This window comes from Elaeis guineensis, chromosome 3 (genome assembly GCF_000442705.2).
Source record: "Elaeis guineensis isolate ETL-2024a chromosome 3, EG11, whole genome shotgun sequence".
Taxonomy (NCBI): Eukaryota; Viridiplantae; Streptophyta; class Magnoliopsida; order Arecales; family Arecaceae; genus Elaeis; species Elaeis guineensis.
The window spans coordinates 73,986,298-74,011,871 of NC_025995.2; the positions used below are offsets into that span (position 1 = coordinate 73,986,298).

Sequence of the window (25,574 nt, forward strand, 5' to 3'; positions counted from 1 at the left end):
AAAAGTATCTATGGCATCTTAGGCTAGACTATATAGGAGAGGACAGACTCAACAAATTGGAGAAAGATGGTCTTCTTGGACCATTGACTTTCGAGTTTTATCCAATCTGTGAATCGTGTCTTTAAGAAAAAATGGTCAAGCTGCCCTTTGTGGGATAAGGAGAAAGGACCACTGAGATATTAGCCTTGGTACACACTGACGTGTGTGGTTCATTTGATGTACAAGCCAGGGGTAGCTATATCTACTTCATAACTTTTACTAATGATTATTCACGATATAGATTTGTGTATCTGATGCATCAAAAGTTGGAAGTCTTTGAAAAGTTCATAGAGTTCAGACATGAAGTAGAAAATCAACCGAAAAAATCATAAAGATTCTTCGATCAGATCGAAGAGGAGAATACCTTAGTAGAGAATTTCGAACCTATCTCAAAGATAATGGCATAGTCTCATAGTAGACACCTCCAGAGACACCTTAGCTCAATGGGATATCCAAAAGGAGGAATTGAATCCTATTAGATATGGTCCAATTCATGATGAGCTTCACAAATCTTCTGACTTTCTCTAGAGATATGCTTTGCTTTCTGTAATTTATCTCTCGAATCAGGTTTCTTTAAATCTATTCCTATCACACCATATGAGTTATAGCATGGTAAGAAGCCAACTCTTGAGTACCTTAAGATTTGAGAATATCCGACCCATGTCAAGCGACAGCAGGCGAATAAGTTAGAGGCTAGATCCCTTAGGACTCATTTTATAGGGTATCCTAAGAAAATAATGAGATACTACTTCTATCTTCTTGAGGATCACAATGTGATTGTGAGTCACCATGCCATCTTCTTGAAAAAGAGTTTATCCAAGATAAAGGTAGTAGGAGAAAGATTCAGCTCGAAGAGAAAGTCTCTGAAGAGCATCAAGTCCAAGAATCTGAACCCAATAATGAGATAGTAGATGTGAAACCTCCTCCATCTATAGATCAAGTAGAGTCTTCCATCCTCCTGAAAGGTACTTAGGTATTCTTACAGAGCATTTAGAAGAAGTATTTTTTATGGAAGATAGGGACATTAGAAATGATCCCAAAACCTACGATGAGGCAATGTTAGATGTAGACTTCAAAAATGGATGGAAGCGATAAAGTCATAAATTGATTCCATGCATTCCAATCAGGTTTGGTCCTTAGTAGATCCACCTGAAGGTGTTGACCTATTGGGTGTAAATAGATTTATAAAAGAAAGATTGGGTCGGATGATAAGGTAGAGACTATAAGGCAAGGCTAGTCACGAAAGATTATAGTCAACACGAAGGCATTGACTATCATGAAATTTTTCGTCAGTAGCCATACTGAAATCCATCCGTATTCTGCTTGCCATAACAACATTTCATGATTATGAAATTTGATAGATGGATGTAAAAACTGCTTTCCTAAATAGATATCTTGAGGAAGATATCTATATGAAGCAGCCTTTGGGTTTCACGTCCAGTGATAATGATCACAAGGTCTGCAAGCTACAAAGATCTATTTATGGACTTAAGCAAGCATCTCAAAGCTGGAACACTCACTTCAATAATGTGATCAAAATATTTGATTTCATCAAAAAATGAGAAGGAGCCATGTGTGTACAAAAAGGTCAGTGGGAGTACTGTCACATTCTCGTATTGTACATAGTGACATCTTCCTGATTGGAATGATATTTTCATACTGACGTCGGTCAAAGTATGGTTATCGAAAGAGTTTGCAATGAAAGATCTAGGAGAAGCTTCTACATTTTGGTATAAAAGTCTATAGGGATAGATCTAAAAGAATGATAGACTCTTAAGCATATGTACATAGAGGATGTGCTAAAGAGTTTAGTATGAAAAACTCCAAAAGAATCTTTTGCCCCTTAGACATGACATTCATCTCTCCAAGAAGATATGTCCTGACACACCTGAGGAGATCCAGTACATGAGCAAGATCCCTTATGTTTCGATAATAGAGAGCCTCATGTATGCTATGTTATATACATTCCTGATATAGCACTTGTCGTGAGTGTCACAAGTAGATATCAGGTGAATCCAGGTAAAGAACACTGGATTGCTGTTAAGAACATTCTTGAGTACTTGAGAAGGACTAAAGATTTGATGTTGATCTTTGATAAGGATCGAAGCTGAAAGTTGAGGGATACATCGATTCAGACTTTATGATTGACGTCGATGATAAAAAGTTTACATCGGGTGTATCTTCTTATGTAATGTGGTACGGTTAGCTGGAAGAGTATCAACAGCCGATCATTGCAGATTTGACCATGAAAGTGAGTACATCGCCCCTCTGAAGCTGCTAAGAAAGCTTTTTGGTTCAAAAGTATTTGTAAAGTTAGGTGTGATGTCATCAGATGCCATTGCACTGCATTACGATAATAATGGCCATTGTAGGATCTTGCAGGGATTTCATGCACACATTTCAAAAAATTTTTAACAAAAAATATTAGATTAAACTATTTAATCTATAAATACATGCATAAGATCTGATCTTAAAATTTTACAAATAGATTTATAACATAAATTTATATACATAAAAATCTGAATATAAAATTACAAGCATTTGAACAAGAACAGCAATTAGTGATAGATCTAATCTACCAATTCTAGGTTCCAAACCCAATATCTGAGTGTGGATAGTCAACTTCACAATTGAGAACATAGATCTAAAAGTTTTCTCTGATCGTTCACAGCCACAAAACGTCCGGCCTCTACGGATGTCCACACGAAGTCCTTGAACCGATCAGTCCTCCGTGGGAGTGCTAGCTCGCGCAGTCGGCTTTGATAGCAGATCTGATTTATCTCTTTTTCGATCATCTCGGACCTTTTCGATGTGAAGATGGAGTAGAGGAGATACTAGATGGTGAAAAAAATTTGATGAAGACTATCTTCTCTATAGTTTTTCTCTCACCCAAAACCCTAGAATATTTTAGGTCACTCACCCAAGAGGAGAATGGTCTCCTCTTTTGTTCATGCCAAGGAAGAAAAAAACCCACCAAATCTCATGCCCCAAACAAGAATTTTACCTCTCTTTCTCTCTGATATTTCACAGTGAAAAGCTCTCTATGTTTGGTGTGCAATATTGTAGCCTTTTTATGGTTGTCGTACAAACAGGTAAGACAGGATAAGGGCTGGAATTTTTGCAATTCAAATCATTTTGAATTTTAATTTGACTCAACTTTTTCTCACCCTTATCTGACTTAAAGAGGGACTTACCAAGAAAATTAGACATAAAAAACTATCAGAAAGACTTCTTTTCTTGCACACAATGGGCACCTTCAAAAACTGCCGATGTGTGGAAGGATATGGATAAGGCTTTAGGTTGAAATTCAAATCAATTTGAATTCAAATCAAAACTAACCAAATTCTATCCTTAATGGGTGACAAAAGAAGGGTGAGCACTTAGTTTTCTTATGTACAAACTAATTTTGTGTGGTGAGAAAAGGTGTGAGACAATTTGGGTGGCGCAAGGAGAGAGTCCCATTCATTTGGGACTCTAGGGTTTAACCAATTGAATTTTTTTCAAATCCAATCTAATTAGATCAATTAAAATATGATAAATCTAATCTAATTAGGCTCCTATAATTTAATTAAATCTGATCAAATCAATAAATTAATTGAGCTATAGATCCGATCAAATCAGGATCATTTCTCCTTACCGATTAGATCATCTCATAATCTAATCAGACTTGACCTGATTGAATCTAATTCCATCAAACTTGATCCAACTTTAATGTTCAATTAAATTAAGCTAATTAATGATCTAATCACTAATTAATCCTCCATTAATGATAGAGTCTCCATCCAATGGGACTCTTCAGCAGAGTCTCTGTCCACTGAGACTCTTCAGATTAGTCATATAATCGAAGAGAAACTTCTAATGTGTCTGACCTCATAGGTTTGAATCTAAGTCGATAGCATAGAAACTGATTACTATACCATCAAAATAACCATCTAGCAATGGTACCCGACGTCCGGATAGGCTGAATGTATGCAAAGCAATACTCAAGAGCCTATTTGGATATAGTTACCATATAATTTATCCCTTTGATCCTTGATGCTAGGATGACTTAGAGTTTAAACTGTCAACTCTTAACAGTACATCCATTATGTATCTCAATCTGATAAATCTGTGATTCTTCACAAGGATTGCCCTGGCCAAAGTCTTACTAAATTGAAATACAAAGTATTCTCTCTAATCTCTTGGAGTGGTCAATTCCATCTTAACTCACACACCAACTTCAAAGAACTTGACTGTGCCCAAAACCTTCCAATCCTAAATTAAAAATTCAGGTATCCAGCATCAAAGCACAGTGAGTTGCTTGCAAGTCACCATGATGATCTCAGGTCGGAGGGACACTTATACCCATATCCCTTTGGAGTGACTCTTGACAGCAGAGTACTCCAGAGTTGGTCACGTTCAGTGAAATATACTTCTATATTTCACCTACATGCCATACTAGCATCATCATGCTCCTTAGTTAAGAGGACAACCAACTTATATGGCACACAACGACCTACACTTGATATGTCTATTGTCCTAGTAATAGCATGTCATTTGTCGTGAACTCATTTAAGGACTAAATGATAAATCTTCCTTTATCAATTTAAAATAGTCCTAAGGACTTTCATCATAAACAAAAATTTGATATAGAAGATGTACAAGCTTATGATGAAAATTATCAAATAAATATTTTATTAATTAATTCATATATAATTACATCAAATAGCACAACCATCAACAGGTTATGATTGCTTTGGACATATTTTCCAACAACTCCACTTGTACTAAAGCCAATCGGTATAGTATCGTATATCCATCTTCATTTTATGATCTTCGAACTCCTTCACCGTAAGGGCTTTAGTTAATGGATCGTCAGGTTCTCCTTTCTATCGATCTTCTGAAGGTCGACGTACCTCGATCCATGATTTTTCGAACCAGATGGTAGCGATGCAGAATGTGCTTGGTCCGCTGGTATACTTCGATTCCTTCATTGAGCAATGGATCAGTGCTGTCACAGTACAACAAGATGGGGCATCAAGAAGGGTGCCACTCTGAGCTCATTGATAAATTTTATAACCACACAGCTTTCTTCGCAGCATCGGATATCACGATATATTCTGCCTCACATGTAAAGTCGGCCACAGTGTGCTGCTTAGAACTCTTTCAGCATATTGCTCCACCATTCAGGATATAAATATATCCCGACATGCTCTTACTGTCGTTATGATCTGACTAAAAATTAAGTTGTAAACCCCACAAGTTTTAAGTTGGATTCTCCATAGATAATCCACTGATCCTTAGTATTTCTCAAATACTTAAGGATGATCTTTACGACCTTCCAGTGGTTCTCATCTGATCGAACTGGTATCTACTTATACCCTAGTGAGTATGCCACATCCGATCGCATATATGTCATGGGTACATAATAGATCCCACTGCTGAAGCATATGAAATTTTACTCATACGCTCTTTCTCTTGAGAAGTTATCGGACAATCACTCTTCGAGAGAGAAATTTTTAGCCTATCAGAAGATAGCCTTTCTTGAAATTCTCCATGCTGAATCTTTTCAGAACAGTATCAATGTATGTCGATTGAGATAATCCAAGCAACCTTTTAGATCTATCTTTATAGTTCTTCATCTCAAGGATGAAAAATGCTTCTCCCAAATCCTTCATGGAGAACTGTGACGACAACCAAATTTTTATTCTTATAATGCAGAGATGTCATTCTCGATTAAGAGAATATCATTCACATACAAAATAAAAATACTATTACGAGTTATTAACCCACTTGTATGTAGGGTTTCTCTCTATTCTTAATGAAGTCATATGTTCTGATCACTTTATCAAAATGAATGTTCCAACTCCAAGATGCCTGCTTAAGTTATAAATGGACCTCTGAAGCTTGCACACTTTTGACTCATTTGTGGATATAAAATCTTCAGGTTGTATCATATACACTTCTTCTTCTAGCTCTCTATTTAGGAAGGCTATTTCACATCCATTTGCCAGATTTCATAGTCCAGATATGCTGCTATCGCAAGCATGATCCGAATAGATTTGAGCATTGCCACAAAAGAAAATATCTTATCATAGTCAATACCAAATGCTGACGGTAATTCTTTACAACTAGATGAACTTTATAAGTCTCTACCTTTCCGTCTGCACCCTCTTCCTTTTGAAGACCCACTTACACCCTATGGATTTTATCCTTTCAGGTGGGTCAACCAATATCCATATATTGTTGACTTTTATGGAGTCCATTTCGGATTTTATAGCTTCCAGCCACTTATCAGAGTTAGACCTCTGCATCATATCGATATAGGTGATCGGATCCTCATTGTTCTCATCGAGTTCAACTGGATCACCATTTCGGATCAAAAAACTGTAGTATCTATCCGGTTGATGCGATACTCTACTGAATCTTCTTAAAGATGTTTCTACAACAAATTTCGGATTTGATCTAATCAAGTCCAATCATGAGTTTACTAGATTGTGTCAGTTCTTCTACTGATCGAACTTCATCAAGTTCAATCTTTGAGGCATTAGTTTTTTCTCCAAGAAACTCCTTTTCTAGAAAGACTGCCCTATTACTGACAAATACCTTCTGTTCGTCAGCAAGATAGAAGTAATACCCTTTGATCTCTTTTGGGTACCCTACAAATAGACACTTATTAGACCTAGGTTTAAGCTTGTTAGTTTTAAATGTTTGACATAAGCCAGACATCCTCAAATTCTAAGGTGAGAGAGTGCTGGCTTACGTCCTGTCCACATCTCATATGGTGTTTTACTTATAGACTTACTTGAAACTTTATTTAAAATATAATAAGCTGACTCGAGTGTATATCTTCAAAAAGAGATCGACAGACTTGCAAAGCCCATCATGGATTGAACCATGTCTAACAAGATTCGATTCCTCCTTTTCGATACACTATTATGCTGTGGTGTTACAGGAGGGATCCATTGCGAGAGAATTCCATTCTCTTCTAAGTATGTCAGAAACTCACTGAAGAGGTATTCTCCTTCTTGATCAGACTGAAGAGTTTTAATACTCTTTCAGTTTGTTTTTCTACTTCATTATGAAATCGTTTGAATATTTCAAACGATTCTGACTTATGCATCATTAAGTAGATGTGCCCTACCTCAAAAAGTCATCTGTAAAAGTAATGAAAGAATAATCTCTATCTCTGACACTAGTGTTTATCGATCTACATACATTAGTATGCATCAGACTTAGAACTTCACTAGCTCGCTCACCTTTAATAGTAAATGTGACTTGATCATTTTTTTAAGAAGACAGGACTCACAGGTTGGAAGTGATTCACAATCACTGACTTCGAAAATTCTCTCTTGTGTCAACCTATTTATTCTATTTTTATTAATATGACCTAACCTACAGTGCCAAAGATAGATATCGGAAACATCACTAATTCTAGTGCATTTACTGGATGTGTACATTATACTAATAAGTTGTGACAATATATAAATACCATTGTTCAGCTATCTATTCATCACATTAATACCATTCATAATTATATTAAAATTATTTTTTTATTAAAATTTCATAATCGTACATGGTCAAGAGGCCTACAGAAATAATGTTCAATAAAAAGAAGGACAAAAGTGACATTCACTAAGAACAATTATATTCGACTTGAATACAAGCTTAATAATTCTTAATGCTAGAACTGGAACTGATCTTCTATCTCCAATATTAAAAAAATTTTCATCTTTTCAAATCTCCTACAGATCTACAGACTCTGTAATGAATTACAAATATTAAAAGAACTTTCGGTATCTAATATCCAGATAGTAGAATCATAAATTGAGAAATTACATGATGTTATCATATAATTATCTTCTCCAGCAATAACTTGCTTCTTTCTCGGTCTGTTCGGATCCAAAGAGATAATGTACTAAAGATAATTTCTCTTTCAGTGCCTCTTCTTCTTGCAATAGAAGTATTCTGTCTGACTCTGATCGGACTTGAGTTTCTTGGTCTGACTAGGTTTGGGTGCCCTAGCACTTTGCACTCTTTTTTTGTTCTTCTTTCCTTTTTTAAAGGGTCGACATCCAGAAGAAGACCCTCCCACTATATTCACTAACTTCTTATGGAGCTGGTAATCCTTCTCAAAGTTCTGCAGCAATCTTAGCAAATCATGATAATTGACTGCAGGCTTTATCATTCGAAAATGAGTAAAGAAAGGGAGGTAGGACTTGGACAGAGAGTTCAAAATGGCATCTTTCTCCAACTACTCATGCAGGAGAAACCCAAGCTTGCTTAAGTGCTCAATCATCTCGATCATGTACAGTACATGATCGATAACTGATGCTCCTTTCTTCATTCGAGAATTGAAGATGACACAACTAGTCTTGTGCCTCTCAACATCGTCGGATGTGCCAAAAGACTCGTTCAATATTTTTAACATGTCCTATGGCTGAGCATTCTCGAAACGATAGCTGAACTCATCATTCATTACCACCAGTATAATGCAACGAACCGTAGTTCCGTCGTTGAGCCATTTTTGATAAGTATCTCTAACCATGCTACGCGCATTCGGAGCTGGCTCCTCGAGGGTCGGATCTGTCAATACATACAAGATCCGTTCATGCTCTAGGACTATTTTGAGCTTTCAATACTAGCTATCGAAATTTTATCCCATCAATTTATCACTATCTAATAGTGATCAGAGCGACAAGATGGTGGCCATAACTGTAAAAGAAAAATCAAAATCTAATTAGTATATGAATTGATTAAGTCTAAAGATTTGATTTTTAGTCTAAAAATTCTCTTACTATTTTATTCGAATTGATAGTCTCTACCTTCAATTCAAAGAATTACACTAATTTCTTAGTGGATACCAGAATCCACATGGACTGCACATGGGCCTGAGTGTGGCTCGGCCAATCCTTGTGCACCCATGGGTAGGTTATTAACCAATTATTTTTTTAAATAATTTTTATCATTTAATTTTATCTCAGACACCTCTTCAGCAGGCGTGTGGCGCCTCTACTGAAAGTTCTAGTTAGGTCCAACCATTAACATACCAGAATTTAGTGTATCTGACAAATGAGTGACCAAGTCCGAGTGTGGTTCGACCAATCTGACCATCATTAGAAAGACCCAACTAAATCAACATATTATGAATGATAATTCCGACAATCAGATGAGCATCAGGTGGTGGCACCTCCAATGATCATCTAAACTGTTGGACTCATTATCATCCAACTTAATGGAGGTTATGATCTAGTTATCAACATAACTATTTCATTTTAGGGACCTAACAATTTTAGAGGATTTAATTAATTAAATTGAGAGATGAAAAGAAACTTGACCGGCTAATCTTAATCCTTCCACTGACTTCACCAAGTCAGATTAAAGAAGATCAAGCATAAACTGATCCAGCCAACCAGTCATGAATCCTTCCACTGACTTCATCAAGTCATAAATAGGACTCAAGATAAGTTGAACTAAGGACATCTAAATCAGTCATACTGATTTTCTAGTTAGCATGGGTCAACCCCAATCATTAAGTGATCTAATCAAAACATGATTCACCATATTGGCCAAGTAAATGAGATCGATGGGAGGGATATACTATTAACTCGATATAGATTCAATCTATGCAAATAGCTTCCAATTAATGACCACTGATCAAAGCTGCCATATTTATCTTAGACTCCAACTGGTTAGTCATTTTCAATTTGATCAACTTATAGACTTAGGTTCGACCACGGAGCCACGATTAAAGTCCATATTGGTCTAATCAAAGACATAGACTTGACCAACTATAACTATTGAAATTGATCAAGGAAAGAAATTGACCCAATCAGAATTAACTTTTAATTAGATTTGATCAATTACTAACATGATCTATTATCAATAATTTCTAATCGTAGGTCTAACCCAGTTAAATGGACTTAATTCGAGCTAATCCATTAACCCATGAATTATGAAATTAATACCTTAGATCTCTGATTCTCAAATCTAGATCGCTTAATTCTTAATTAAATTTTAGGCTGACATGGGTTCGGATTTGATATTTGAAAATAATTTTTAATTTTATAAAATATTTTTATAATCAATCATCTAATGATCAAAAAATTAATTTTAGATCTAAAATAAAATTTTAATTTTTTTTATTATTCATTATTATAGAAAAGACCACGCAGTACCCCTACAAGCCATAGGAGATCCCATCGAATGGATAAATAGAGTTGTGATATCCTGATTTCTCCTATGATCGGATAGCTATGAGGATCTATCCAATTAGATTACTATATTACTCAGATACTAAATTAATTATTTAAATTTAATTTAAATAATTAAAATTAAATTATATAAAGATCAGTACAAACTAGGACAACCTTTGCACTGTAAGGGTAAACCTTACAACAAGACAACCTTATATCAGTTTGTGCGATCAGATTTATAATTAATTTTAGATCTAAATATCATATATAAGATCTAATCTAAATTAAATTATAGATCTAAATATATGTAATATCAGATTATATGCAAGAATAAATTCATGTTATAAGCAACCTGGCTCTGATACCACTATAGGATCTTGCAGGGTTTCATGCATGCATTTCAAAAAAAATTTAACGAAAGAATATTAGATTAAACTATTTAATTTATAAATATATATATATAATTTAATATTAAAATTTTATAAATAAATTTATAACATAAATTTATATACATAAAAATCTGAATCTAAAATTACAAGCATTTGAACAAGAACAGCAATTAGTGATAGATCTAATCTACCACTTTTAGGGTTCCAAACCTAATACCTGAGCATGGGTAGTCGAACTTCATAATTGAGAATATAGATCTAAAAATTTTCTCTGGTTGCTCGCAGCTGCATAAATGTCTAGCTTGTACGGATGGTCCACACGAAGTCCTCTACGGGGAGTGCTAGCTCGTGCAGTCGACTTCTGATGGCAGATCTGATTTGATCTCTTCCTTCGATCACCTCAGATCTTTTTAATATCGAAGATGAAGCAGAGGGAGATGCTAGATGGTGGAGAAAAATTTGATGAAGACTTTCTTCTCTATAGTTTTCTCTCACCCAAAACCCTAAACATTTCTAGGTTGCTCACCCAAAGGAGAATGGTCTCCTCTTTTGTTCACACCAAGGAAGAAGGAAACCCACCCAAACCTTATGCCCCAAAGAATAATTTTCACCCCTCTTTTTCTCTGGTATCTCATGGTGAAAAGCTCTCTATGTTTGGCATACAAAATTATGGCCTTTTTATAGTTGTCGCACAAACCAGGTAAGACAGGATAAGGGCTAGAGTTTGTTGTAATTTAAATTATTTTAAATTTTATTTTAACTCTAACTTTTTCTCACCCTTATCTAACTTAAAGAGAGACTTACCAAAAAAAATTGGGTGTAAAAAACTATCACACACAATAGGCACCTTCAAAAACTACCGACGTGTGGAAGGATATGGATAAAATTTTAGATTGAAATTTAAACCAATTTGAATTCAAATCAAAATCAATCAAATTCTACCCTTAATAGGTGACAAAAGAAGGGTTAGCACTTGATTTTCTCATGCACAAACTAATTTTGTCTGGTGAAAAAAGGTGTGAGACAATTTGGATGGAGCAAGGGAGAGAATCCCATTCATTTGGGACTCTAGGGTTTAACCAATTGGATTTCTTTCAAACCCAATTCAATTAGATCTAATTAAAATATGATGAACCTAATCTAATTAGGCTCCTATAATCTCAATAAATTAATTGAGCTATAGATCCGATCAAATTCTTAAATTAATTGAGCCATGGATCCGATCAAATCAGGATCATTTCTCCTTACCGATTAGATCATCTCATAACATAATCAGACTTGATCTGATTGAATCCAATTCAATCAAACTTGATCTAGACTTTAATGCTCAATCAAATTGAGCTAATTAGTGATGTAATCACTAATTAATCTTTATTAATATAGAGTCCAAGTCTAATAGGACTCTTCTCTAGAGGTCCCGTCTAGTGAGACTCTTAGCAGAGTCTCCATCTGCTGGACTCTTCAGATTAGCCATGTGATCAGAGAAAAACTTCTAATCTGTGTGACCTCTTAGATTCGAACCTAAGCAGGTAGCACAGAAACTGATTACTGTACTAATCAGGAGTAACCATCTAGTAATGATATCCGACGTCCGGATAGGTCGAATGTATGCGAAGCAACACTCAAGAACTTATTTGGATATAGTTACCATATAATTCATTCTTTGACCCTTGATGCTAGGATGACTTAGAGTTTAAACTGTCAACTCTTAACAGTACATCCATTATGTGTCTCAACCTGATAAATCCTGTGACTCCTACAAGGATTGCCCTGGCTAAGATCTTACTAAATTGAAACACAAAATATTCTCTCCAATCTCTTGGAGTGGTAATTTCATCTTGACTCACGCATCGACTTCACAAGTATTGATTGTGCCCAAAAATTTTTAATCCTGAATTAAAAATTCAGGTAGTCCAGCACCAAAGCACAGTGAGTTGCTTGCAAGTCACTATGGTGATCTCAGATCGGAGGACACTTATACCCATATCCCTTCGGAGTGACTCTTGACAGCAGAGTGCTTCGGAGTTGTCACGTTCAGTGAAATATACTCTTATATTTCACCTGCATACCATACAGCATCTCCACACTCTTGACTAAGAGGACAACTAACCTATATGGCACACAATGACCTATACTTGATATGTCTATTATCCAAGTAATAGCATATCATTTGGTTGCAAACTCATTTAAGGACTAAATGATAAATCTTTCTTTATCAATTTAAAATAGTCCTGAGAACTTTCATCATAATACAGAAGTTCGATATAGAAGATGTACAAGCTTATGATGAAAATTATCAAATAAATATTTTATTAATTAATTCATATATAATTACATCAAATAGCACAACCGTCAATAGGCTGACGATTGATTCTGGGATATATTTTTCAATAGCCATAGCCTTCGCTAAAGAGCCAAGTCTCACCAGAAGTCCAAGTACATAGAGTGACGATTTACATCATACACGAATACCTCGAGAAGAAATTTGTTGAGGTGCAGAGAGTCGACTCATGCTGAATGTGGCGGACCCACTGACCAAGCCTCTCAGCCAGCAGAAGATCGAAGCTCACCTTGAGAAGATGGGTCTTAGGTATATGGCCAATTGGCTTTAGATCAAGTGGAAGTTTGTTAGATTTATGTCCTAAAACCAATTGTTGGCTGACACATTATGTAATTTTGGATCTAAACTTGTACTTGTAATCTTTTTATTATCAATAAAAGATTTTTTTTTTTCAATCATATTTATGTGTCCATATTTATCTTAAAATTAGCAAAGATGATTTTATATATTCTTAAAGAGTTAAAAATTTAAGATATACATTAATTAATAGTTAATTTTTAAATACTCCTGATCAAAAGATTGTCATAGAAAGATAGTGATCAATCTATTTGAGATCAATGCATGGTTCACCTCTCTTATGGCAGATGATCTCGAGTCTGTGGTGTAGAGACATTGGGTGAAGGTGCGGGTAGGTGTTAGAGAATAATTTACACTGAGTGTGACTAACACAAAAATACATGGATGTCTTCTCACTCGTCAATGATCTTCTCAATGCTGTAGTGGTATGAGCGGTCCTTTGACCTACAGTACATTGGCTATTTGCAGCAAGGCTATTGGGTTTGATTGCACATTTTCTTGACCTCTAGCTATTCGGATCCTTGCTGTATATGTTGACTTTAGTAGTTCTGACTCCTGTTTAGAGTAGGATGCACCTAGATGAAATCTATCGATCTTGATAGAAAAGAGAAATTTTATGCGATTTGCAAGATTGAGTTCAAAAAGTCTTTGACCAAAGTAAGTGTAAATACTGAAAAAAAGATTTTATGAATTCTCAAATGAACTCGAGTCGAGCCAATCTTGCATATGACTACGATGGAGTCTAATAAGTTCTCCATGACCTCCGTCAAATCGAGACTCATGATAGAAGGACTGAATCATATGATAACTGTACTAGAAGTTTATACTTTTATTCTATTAGATTGCTACTACATACTACTAGGTGTCATTGATAGATTGTAAGACTCATTGAACTCATCTTGATGATCGATGATCCTTGATGGGTAGAATTGAAAATATTCTAATCTATCGAAAAGAATTTCGATAATATTATGATGGAGATCACAATATATCTCACACCAATAGAATGAACCTATGGAGTCACACATTAAAAATTTAATCTTAAATTTATCAATTGCGCTTATGAAGTTCAATTGGGTTAGGATTTATTGAAATCCTATTAGGTTTGTGAGAACATGCTAGTACACGGTTAAACTAATTCTTCTCGGAACTTTGATTTGATCAAGTCTATACCTTGAACCTAACCTAAATTATTTAGATTTAATTGGACTCTTAATTGTGAGCCCAAGAAGATTTGATTAAGTCAATTAGTTGGCATAATTATCCTAACATTATCTCTTCTTTATCTCCTAATTATCTCTAAGTATGCATGTGGAATAAATGAAAGAAAGAGTGGCGCCTACTTTTGTTTTTGGCATGAAATGGGCACCAAATCTCAGGATATGGCAGAGGGGCCCCCCCTCTTATGTGGCAGACATGGAGGAGAGGAGTGGGGCCACGTCCCCTCTTATTTAGCTAGAAATCCTTTGTAGGGGCGCCAAGAGTTGGCACCCTAACTACCTGACATATTTTAGATGGGCACCTCTTGTACCTACTTAAAGGGCTGATCATATACATTTATATCTGATTTAATTAAATAAATTAGATTAAAAAGGTAGAAGATTTTATGAGATAAGAATCTATCTTTTTAAGATAATTGGGTTCCTATTTTGTGTCAGGATAGTGCCTATATAAAGGGTATGTCTTTAGGTTCCTAGTGAATAGAGTTTTTGTGAAATAAACTCCCTCTCTCCCTTCTCCATTCCTCTCTCCTCCCTCTCTTCTCTTCCATGCCCAAAAATTGGGCGTCCCCTTTTTCACACATCAAGAGGTAGTATTTTGTGACTTCAAGAGTGAAGATCGAGGAGAAGAAGAAGGCTGCTGATCAAGGAATTGATCCCACAGTTCAGATCAAGGTGTTGATCAAAGTGTTCAAGACTAAGATTCTTCTTGAGAAGAAGAGTCTTCTACGAGGAGAGATCAATTCGAGATTGATCCCGATAGATATCCGTACAGGTCGGACACATGTACGGCTCGAGCGTCTACGAATCTATGATCATCAAAAGTGATGAATATCTACCCATGCCAAAGTAATGAGATCTGATCTCATATTTATTTTAAATTTTAGATTGTATATATGTGTTTTCTCCTGGACTTGGATAGGATTAGATTTGATCTTTTGCATGTGGGGTTAAAGGTTTAATCCATTTTATTTTCGCTGCATTTTTCAAAAATTTTGAAATCTATATATGCTGCCTACCTAATTTTCTAACACGAATCACATTAGATTTATTAAATATTTGATAAATAGATCAAATACAATTAATAATTAACCTTAGATATTAGGTGATCAAAATTTTTCTTAGCATAACCAATATAGTCACTACGTGACTAGCTCAAGAATCCATAATACTTACATTCTCTTTATGATTAAAAGCCTCTTTTATTGTAGAATCATATCTTCCTTATAATGCATTTAAACCATAATTAATATTTCTAATTAATTTTAAATGACTCAACCATCACACTTTACTATGCAACTCTGATTAACATTCTTCAAAATTTCTTAATGATCTCTTATTTAAATTCTATAAAATCCAAGTAAAGATTTTATTGTCGAGTACATTAGAACATAATTATACCTTGAGATAATTACCATATTTGTACCATTGTTTGATCAAATATTAACTTTTAAATCTTGATTTAAGTCAAGACAACTCTAGATTATCTTCACAATTCAATTAGACGATTCAAAATCAATCTCTCTCTTTTGAGAAAATCAACTCCTAACTTATCCATCGTAATCTTGTAACTTGCTAGAGCATCATAATTAAAGAGGCCAATTAACTTTAGAAAATCCATTCAAAACATCAAGTAAAAGAAATTATTCCTGATAACTATTAATAAAATATTTTTCTATACTTAGCCAAATCTTGCCATGATTATAGAAGTCTTTCTTGCTTGCAATACCATAGAACTATAGTCTTCTAATCTAAAATAATTTTCAATAAATTCAAGATTGCTATCACATTCTATAATCATATCAAGATTAAATTTTCAAAATAAGTCAAATGCTAACACAACATAATGTAACCCATCTATATTACTCAAAATATACCTCTACATATCAATTGTTTAGTTACGATGACATTCTTCCTAGAACTAGGCTTGGTACATCTAATTAGAACTTTAATAATATAAATATTCTATACTTATCCAAAGCAAAGTCTAAGAAACTCAATTTATAGCTACAAAATAAAATCAAACAATATAAAATAATTCAATGAATTTCTAGTACTAGTAATTATTTTTAAATATTCAATCAAAATCCTAATTCTATCCCACTCTTATTAACCTAAGTTCTTATGATCTTTAACCTAAGCTCTGATACTACTCTATCATCCCCTAAATCCAGCAATCAGATCAAACACATGATGGCTGCACACTCTTTAAGACAAGACCCTAAAGAGTATGCAAGATTTGTCTTCACGTTCAAAAATATTATTTCAAATTATACTCAGACAGTAGTAGTAAAAGTAGGTCTCTAATTTGATTGATTCAAATAAAATATAATTCATCAATATCTCATTATAATCAAGATCAATATTTGTTCAAAAATAAACTAAGCAAATATCCTCTAATTGAGATTCTGTGGGGCTTGGACTAATCAATGAGGAGTATAAGATCTTAGAGGATATTTGCTTAGTTTATTTTTGAATCATTAAATATTGATCTGATTATGATGAGATATTGATGAATTATATTTTATTTTAATCAATAAAAATAGAGATCTATTTTTAATACCACTGCTTAAGTATGATTTGATATAATATTTTTTTGAATGTGAAGACAGATCTTGCACACTCTTTAGAGCCTTGCCCTAAAGAGTGTGCAGCCATCACGTGCTCAATCCGATTACTGGGTTTGGGACGTGATAGAAAGTCAACTTGTAGGTTTTATGAGTCAACTCGTAGTGCCCGCCAGACCTACGCATCAATCTCACAGCATACTAGAGTTGACTTGTCTAAGTCATTAGTCTACTTATTTTTCTCAATTTGGCTTTTCTTATTGAATTCATCTCCAAACTTGATTTTCTTGATTCAAATATATCTCAAATGATTTCAAAGCTTAATTACTAAAAGTATCACTTCTTATAAAATCATTCTCAAAGCAAACTTCAAAGATATTAGATCCTTTCTATACTTCAACATTTTATAATCATCAAAATTATTTCTTAGGTCAATTCATTGGCCTAAACTAATTTCATTCTTGGGTCATGATTTTGGAGGACTAACTAGTCAACATAGATCTGGTTAGATCCATAGAAAGAATTTGTGACACAGTGGGTCATTCAGGTTGGATTGGGCTTGGTAGGGTTAGGTTGAAAATACAAGATCCAAACCCATCAAAGAACTAGATCAGCTCAATTTTTGAATCAACCCAACCACAGTTCTTTAAATATGAATTTGGTTAGGTCAAATCTGGTCAGAAGTAGGTGTCACGTCACAAGTCGGCCGAACCCATTTGCCGTCTTGTATCACTTCCAAATTAGAGAAACAAAGTGGATATCTATAAGTTTGGATCATTTTAATGGTTTGAGCCAATTGAGAGTACTATACAAAGATATATTGGTTGGACATGCTACAAGTTTTTTCTTTGATTTGTGCCTAAGAGTGGGCAGATCATTGATATGACTTGATTAGTTTAACATAGTTTGGAGAGCTCTCATATTGGAGATCCTAGTCATTTAGTATAGCCAATTTTTGAAAGGATATTGTAGCTAGGTTTCTAGTGTCCCATTCATGGACAATTAAAAAGAAACATAGATGATGTAATCTACTCACTCTTATTTGAAATGCTTTCTCTATCAATTATCCTGTTTTATGCCATGATGCAATATACAATGCAACTAGCATGTAGACTACAAGAATTGTAGAATCAATGATAATCAAATGATGCTGCCAAAAATGTAAAAAAAATGAGGCCCTTTATATCCTTGCCTTTTCCAAAAATGCGGGACATGCGTCAACTAATATTGTGTGAGGATTATAAGTCTAGATTTACCTGCACCTATAACCTGTGGGGATGTTGTGTGAAGAAAACCTAAAAACCATCTCATACCCCTATAAAAGGAGTCAAATAGTGACCCATTTGTTATCTCAACACCGCCCAACCATCATGGCCATAGTCCATTTTGTCAAATTTAAATATGCTATAGTTATTAAAAGGATATTCACATTATGAATCATAATCGTTTGAAATATGTTCTGGTATCTCGTATTTTAGCACTTATTTCTTTTCATGTGAAAATTAATCATTTTCCTTTTGATAGAAAATAAAGATTGAATAACTTCATTTTATTCTTTGTAATGTTTACAAAATAATTTTATTTAAAATATTTCAAAATATCAGTAACTTTAACATTGTCCTATAGTTGTATATAATGTTTTTACGAGCTCTTTTAAATATAGATAATTTTATTTTTACTACACTTAAAGAGTAATAGTAGTATTTAATGTTCAGTTTTTAAATACTTTACTTTATATGTTGCCAAAATAATTTGTAGTTTTATTATATTTTTTACACAGATTCTGGTCAGATCAATGATGAAGACTAACCAGCATTGCACATCTTTATTTTGGATCAAATTGAATCCACTTCTCTTAGGTAAATTATTAATTTATTTTGTGTTAGTTTACATATCTTTAAAAGTCTATTTTTTTAAATAAATATTATAAAAAAATTAATTAATTTTTTATTAATCAATTTATTTATATTTTTATAATTTTTAAAATAAATAATTTATTTTTTATGAGTAATATTTATCTATAAAATGAGAAAAAATCTTATCCATCTAAGAGTGGCTAAATCATTTTCATCAATCACTAAAATAGATATTTAATTTTATTTTAAAATATTTATTTTATTTCTAAAGTCTTCAATATTCAATGCCTAAAAACTAGTTGTCCATTTTTTTAACCTTAAAAGCATAAAAGATATTATAGAAAGTATGGATAAATTTTAATAATATATTCAAAAAATAATAATACAAAAAATATGATAATATATTTTAAAATTATTTTTTTATATAAAATAATATAAATAAATTATTTTTATTTAAATATTATTTAAAAAATATTTATTTAAATAAAATAAATTTTTAGATATATTTTTTATCCAGAAAAATGGATCTGCATATTTCCGGCTTACTGTGAAAAACAAAGACAACCTGCAAAATTTGACCTGGTAGGTAATCATAAATACAAATTAATATCTCACTTTTTATTATAAATGTTGGACAAAGTGCCATTTTCCATCATTTTTAAGATATGATTAAAATAATATCATTGATTCTCAAATATTTCGTACTGTATTATGACCAGTTGAACAACGTGATGATTCGTAGCATCCACTGGATTCACAAGCCCCGACAAACAAATATTTATTTTATTTATATCTTTCGAGAGAGCTTGCATACACCTGACAAACAATATTATTTTATTTCATCTTTTGAGGAAGCATGTGAATAAATAGGATTCTACGATTTTAACCGGATTTTCCAATAAACTTCTATAAAATTTCCAATTGAAGACTTTGCCAACTTTTAAATGGGTTTCTATATTCATAATGAATAATTCTAAAATGTTTCCTTAATAACAATCTTATTTTTAGCAAGATTGGGTGCTAGACATGGAACCTGAATGAGAGATAAGCTTCTAATAATTTGTATGAAGGGTCACCATTTTGACATATCAATAAAAATCCTCTGAGACGACTTCCTTCACTAAACGATGGGTTCTTCGATCTAGCTTGTGTTCAAAAATTCATGAATTGGTCTTGAAAGTTTAATCCCAGAAATTTTACGTGGAATTTCAGTTTCCACTTTCCTGCTAACAAAACAAAGGAATGATTTCTAAAGATACATGGAATTGGTAGTCTATGACGATTGAGTAAATGTAAAGAATTCCTTCCTAATTCAAGTTTTGCGTGCATCCGTTCACTGTCCATTCACCAACAACGAAATCTTCACATAATCCGGCCAATTTAATGCACTAAATATTTGCAAGCTGGGAAAAATCATAAATGAATGCCATTTTTTCCATCATTTCGTACCTATAAATACTGGATGCTACTTCATCCTTCAAGCAGACATTTTATTTGCTGTTGTACACGAAGATGGCCAAGTTATCCGGTGCCTCCTACGTTCTCCTGCTCCTCCTTGTCATTGCCTCAGGTATGCTTCAACCACTTTTATCATCTGTCCAACCAAATAACCAATATGATCTCACTGGGGCTCAGCAGCTGAGATATTTTGTGGCTTTTTGAAATCCCTTGAAGACTCTAGCAGAAGGAAGAACCGATGTTTCCTTCTTGCTTGTAGCGTGTGCCGATCTTTCTTCCCAGTCTTCTGGGAGCACTACTTGTGGCTAGTTGGCTATCATCTCATTTTAGTTTTTTTCTCTCCTCCACTTGTCTTTTGCGGTAGGCGAGCGTTAGATGGGTGCATTGTTTTTCTTTGATTTTGTTTCATCAAGATTTCGCCTCCAGCGCCAAAGGGTTTCCCATGAAGTGTGTATAGATTTCAACGGCACAGACATGATCAACATTCATTATTTAACTCTACGGCTGAAACCGGATTGGATACCGGTACATCTATATTCATATTTATTTTATTTAATAAATATAAATATAAATATTGATATTATTTAGATATAAAATATTATATTTATATTTATTTTAAATAAATACAGATACAATTCGAATATTAGAATTATGAATATAATTACGGATATAAATTAGATGATTAAATTTTATGGCTACAAAAATAAAGATAAGTGGATTCGGATATTTAAATGATAAATCAAATTAATAACATGTTTATATGGTTGTATATTTTTTAAAAAAATTAATAAATATTATATAAATTGTATAAAGTTATAAGTAGATTCAGATATTCAGATATAGGCTAGATAGTTGTCTATCCATATTTGTCTATCCATATCCATATTCATTTTTCTTTGATGGATATGGATACAAAAATGGATATTGATCAAATTCTCAATTTTCTGTCCATATCTGCATTGATTCAAATATAAAAATAGATCTGGATGGATATTATTTATACCACTTCCACTCCTATTTAAATCTAGTTGGTGGTAGTTGTGTGTGTCGCACGCATGCAGTGTTTCTATTTTTTTTGATATTTTTGTTATGGTTGGTGATGAGACTGCTTAGGAGTCTCCTATCAACATAGTGACTGACATGAGTTGGAGGGGATGTGGCTCGAAGTCCTATCGAATGTGCTATTAGAGATAAGAATTGATGATAATTTCCTTAGTCGAAGACGATGTTTGGTTCGGAACTCTTCTTAAATTGGTGTCAATGTCTAGATGTCGCTCTGATGATTAGTAAGATGTTAAGTATATCAATCGATAGCTTGATGCGCCTTCGAAGATGGATTCGACTGTCGATACTAGGGTTGGCGGCTTAAGTATGTATCAGAGCTTACAAATGGAGATACTAGTGAGAAGCCGATAGCCCATGCAAGATCAGCAGTTGACTTGAGGATTGATGGCCGATGCAAAGATTTGTGGCCAATGTGAGAGTCGGTGGCCGATTTATCCAAATTTTCGAATCAGACATCAGTGTCATACTCATAATACCAGAGATGAGTCCTGAGGCTCATGGTCGGGGGATACGAATCTACAACGGTTGGAAAATAAGGCTGAGAGAACTTTAATTTTTCGTTGACAGCTGAGAGAACTTTATTTTCAATCAACGTGGTCTCATGACTTTTTTTTTTTTTTTTTTTTTTTTTTAACTTTGATCATGGTGATTGTAGGGTGCAAAGGGCAGGATCAGAACAATGGAACGGACATGACTGCACTTCAGAAGCATGTGTCCTTCTTCGACAGGGACAAAGATGGTGTCATTTACCCAATAGAGACCTTCCAAGGTCATTTTGTGCCCTATTTTCCTATGTTTTCATTTCATTCACTCCATATTATTTTGCTGTCCTTTACGTCAATCGCCCAATCTTAATTTGTTTGCTTCTTGTTTTCCAGGATTTCGCGCAATTGGGTGTAGCATTCCTTTGTCTACCGTGAGCGCCCCTCTAATCCACGCCTTCCTTAGTCCTAAAACCAACAATGTATGCTCCTTTTCTCCTCACTCCTACCCCCAGTCTCCCTCTCTTCCAATCTCACACGCATTTCATGAATATTGTCACTGTCTGTAAATACTGACTTCTCTTCTTACCAAAAAAATAAAAAAAAATACTGACTTCCCTGGACATAAATCCTAGGATCTCAAATTGAAGCAAAGGTGGATTTTTTTAGCATAGGTCACTGGTGCCAACTGGCAGTGATTTTACTAATTGAACCATCCAATATCCTTACCCAAAATCAAATCTTAAAATAAAGAATTACTTTTAAATCTCTCTATCTATCTATCTATCTATCCAATAAAATTAAAAATACTCACCACAAGGATCTTGTACAGCATAAATAATTATGGAAAATTGTACAACAGTGCCTCAGGCAAATTGAATTTCCATATTTTGTATATTTATTGGCCGCTTTCACATATACCATTAGGTGAAATACCTAATTTCCTTTTTTTGTCATATATGCAGGGAAGCATACCAGCCATCAAACTCCCTATTATTGTAGCCAACATTGCAAAAGGCAAACATGGAAGTGACTCTGGTGCCTATGACACTGATGGAAAGTAGGTTTACATATATTGTTTAATTTTATAGTACTTTTAGTGATAACGATATCATTCCTTTCTTGAAACATATGTACAACTTTTGTTTATTCTAAGAGTCTCAACCCTAATATTTATACAAAAATGTTGATTGGATTATCTGTTACAGTTTTATTCCAGTTTCTGTACCGGTCTTTAAGATCAATAACTAATTTCAGTCTGTATTTTTACAGCAATTGGAGAAGTGATAATTATTTTTCTCTATCTCGGGTCGTTGATTTGACATAATGTATACACTTTTCAGGTTTGTTCCCGAAAAGTTTGAGGAGATATTTCAGAAGCATGCGCACGCTCACCCCGATGCATTGACATCCGACGAGTTGAAAGAGATGCTTAAGGCGAATCAACAACCCGGTGACCTGCCAGGATCGTAGGTTTCTTTGATTAGTAGAAGCTATGCATATGGAAACTTGTTGGTTAAGAATTTGATCCTATTTTAAGCAAACGTAAGTCATTCTCAAAAGTTTAATACTCGTACTTGCTTTGAAATTTTTCGTAGGTTTGCTAGCCGGACAGAGTGGGAGATTTTATTCTCACTTGTTAAGGATAAAGATGGATTGCTTCAAAAGGAAACACTAAGATCTGTCTTTGATGGAAGTTTGTTCTACAAACTGGAGGCGGAGAACAAGTCTCCCAAATGAAGGCATCGCAGGGGTTGCTGGAGGGCAGATTCTGCTAGCTTATTCATGCAGTGAACTTGCATTGAGAAATGTTATTTCAGAACACTAATTATGTACGCGAATAAATTGTTTGGAATGCCTGCAATGCCGCAATTCAAATTCTCTATCTATTTCTCTATCTCTCTTATATGGCCTCATGCTAGGCTGGGATGGGCCTGAGCCTCTAGATGTCCTGATAATGTTGTTGCATACGGCTTGAACTCTTGCTCAGTTCAATTGAAAACATGGGTCTACCGGACACTTCCAATGTTGTTTCAATTTTTTTAATATATTTTTTTATATCTTCTGTTCATATTGTTTTAGTATTTTCTTTCTTCTCCTAAGTTTTCAGCCAAGATGATGTTAACTGATTTATTGCATACATTAACAACATTTTTTCTTTCATTTTAAATTTAATCTGTTTAACTTTTGTGATGCCTTTGCAAATCCATCTTTTACTCTGCTAATTTCTATTTTTCACTCGATCTTCCTACTAAATTTTCGCTTTAGTATGTATTGATTATACAACACCTTTGCATACAATTTGATTTCATTTAGCCAAGTTTTTAATTCCAATATAAATCATTCTATTCTTTGGTGCAATTCTATAATGACTATAATAACTACTATTGCAATACCCTAGTCCCAAATTTGGCCCAACACATGCACACAAAAAAAAAAAAAAAAAAAAAAAAGCAAAGAATAAGCCAGCATGTGTGTTGCACATGCCAAAAATATAATGGGAACCAGGGAAATACATGGAGAACTCTGAAGGAGTTCTCTTCCGATTGGGAGACCCAAAATCACCCAGAAATTGAGTTGAAAACAAACTCAACTTCTCCCATAAAGCACTATTTAAAGGCCCTCAACCCCCTGATTCTTCCTCACCAAAAAATCGCCCAAGTTTGCCACTTTTTTTCTCTCCATTTTTTTCTTGATTTGCTGATGGTTAATCTTGATTTGGCCATCAAAAATCAAACCAGTTCCCATTAAGATCAGGTAAATCCTCTAAACATCTTCCCTCAATCTTCTATAGTTATTAGAGCTTGAATTTTAACCAATGGTGCCAAGATTTTTTTTCAAAATTTGGTTTTCTCCTATTTTGTTCAAGCCTTATTCTTCATTTCAGTTGTTGTTTGCCGCCGCAAGTCACTAGACTAGGTCGTGTTCGTGCCGCCGTGGTTTGCCCTTCCAGCCATGGGTGCCATCGGTTGGCGAGGGACTTCCCTGATTTGGAATAAGAGGAATGAAAGAATCCTCTATTCCAAGATTAAAAAGGAAAACCGAATCCCCTACTTCATCATGAACAAAGAGAAAAAAAAAAAAAAAAAGAGAGTTTCTCTCTCTTCCCGCTCCCCCTTCTTTCTCTTCAAGTGCTTTCACTTTCTCTCTTTACTTTCTCTCTCTAAAAATTTTACTTTCTCTATCTATTTTTCTTTCTATGGATTTCTCTCTCTAGAATAGTTCTCTTTCTAAGATTATTTGAATAAAGAGCTTTCTTTTAATGAGTTGGATCTAACTTTAGCAAAGAAAGTACAGATCCACATCATTAGACAGCATGACAGTATCCATCTTGGTTAGATCTGGATACCATTAGATTCGATTATCATTGATTTTTGTTAGACCATATATATACTAATTCAATCATGATTTGATTAAATCATCTTGATTATATCGATTGGGATGTCAGATAGTGTTGTCTGATCAGTCATATTCCACCTTGTTAATTTATCTCTCCTCTAATATTTTTTCTTTATTTGATTTATGAACTCAGTGAATCTAACCTATTGCTTTAAATCTGAGTTGATTCTAGTAAGAAATTTTGAAACATTTTGTTAGTCGGATAATATATCTACACCATTCGAGTCTTTGTTAAGCATCATGAGATCTAATCTTTGTTAATCTCTATTAAATAATTATATTTTAA

General features: G+C 34.0%; 1 protein-coding gene across 1 annotated transcript; it reads left to right on the forward strand.

Annotated features, from left to right (window-relative positions):
* The first annotated feature begins 20,396 nt into the window (after positions 1-20,396).
* Positions 20,397-23,629, forward strand: LOC105042107 (probable peroxygenase 5). Its single transcript, XM_010919207.2, has 6 exons — positions 20,397-20,454; positions 22,063-22,176; positions 22,286-22,371; positions 22,855-22,949; positions 23,233-23,358; positions 23,488-23,629. The coding sequence occupies exons 1-6, from the start codon at positions 20,397-20,399 to the stop codon at positions 23,627-23,629; spliced, it is 621 nt and encodes a 206-aa protein (XP_010917509.2).
* The last annotated feature ends 1,945 nt before the right edge of the window (positions 23,630-25,574 follow it).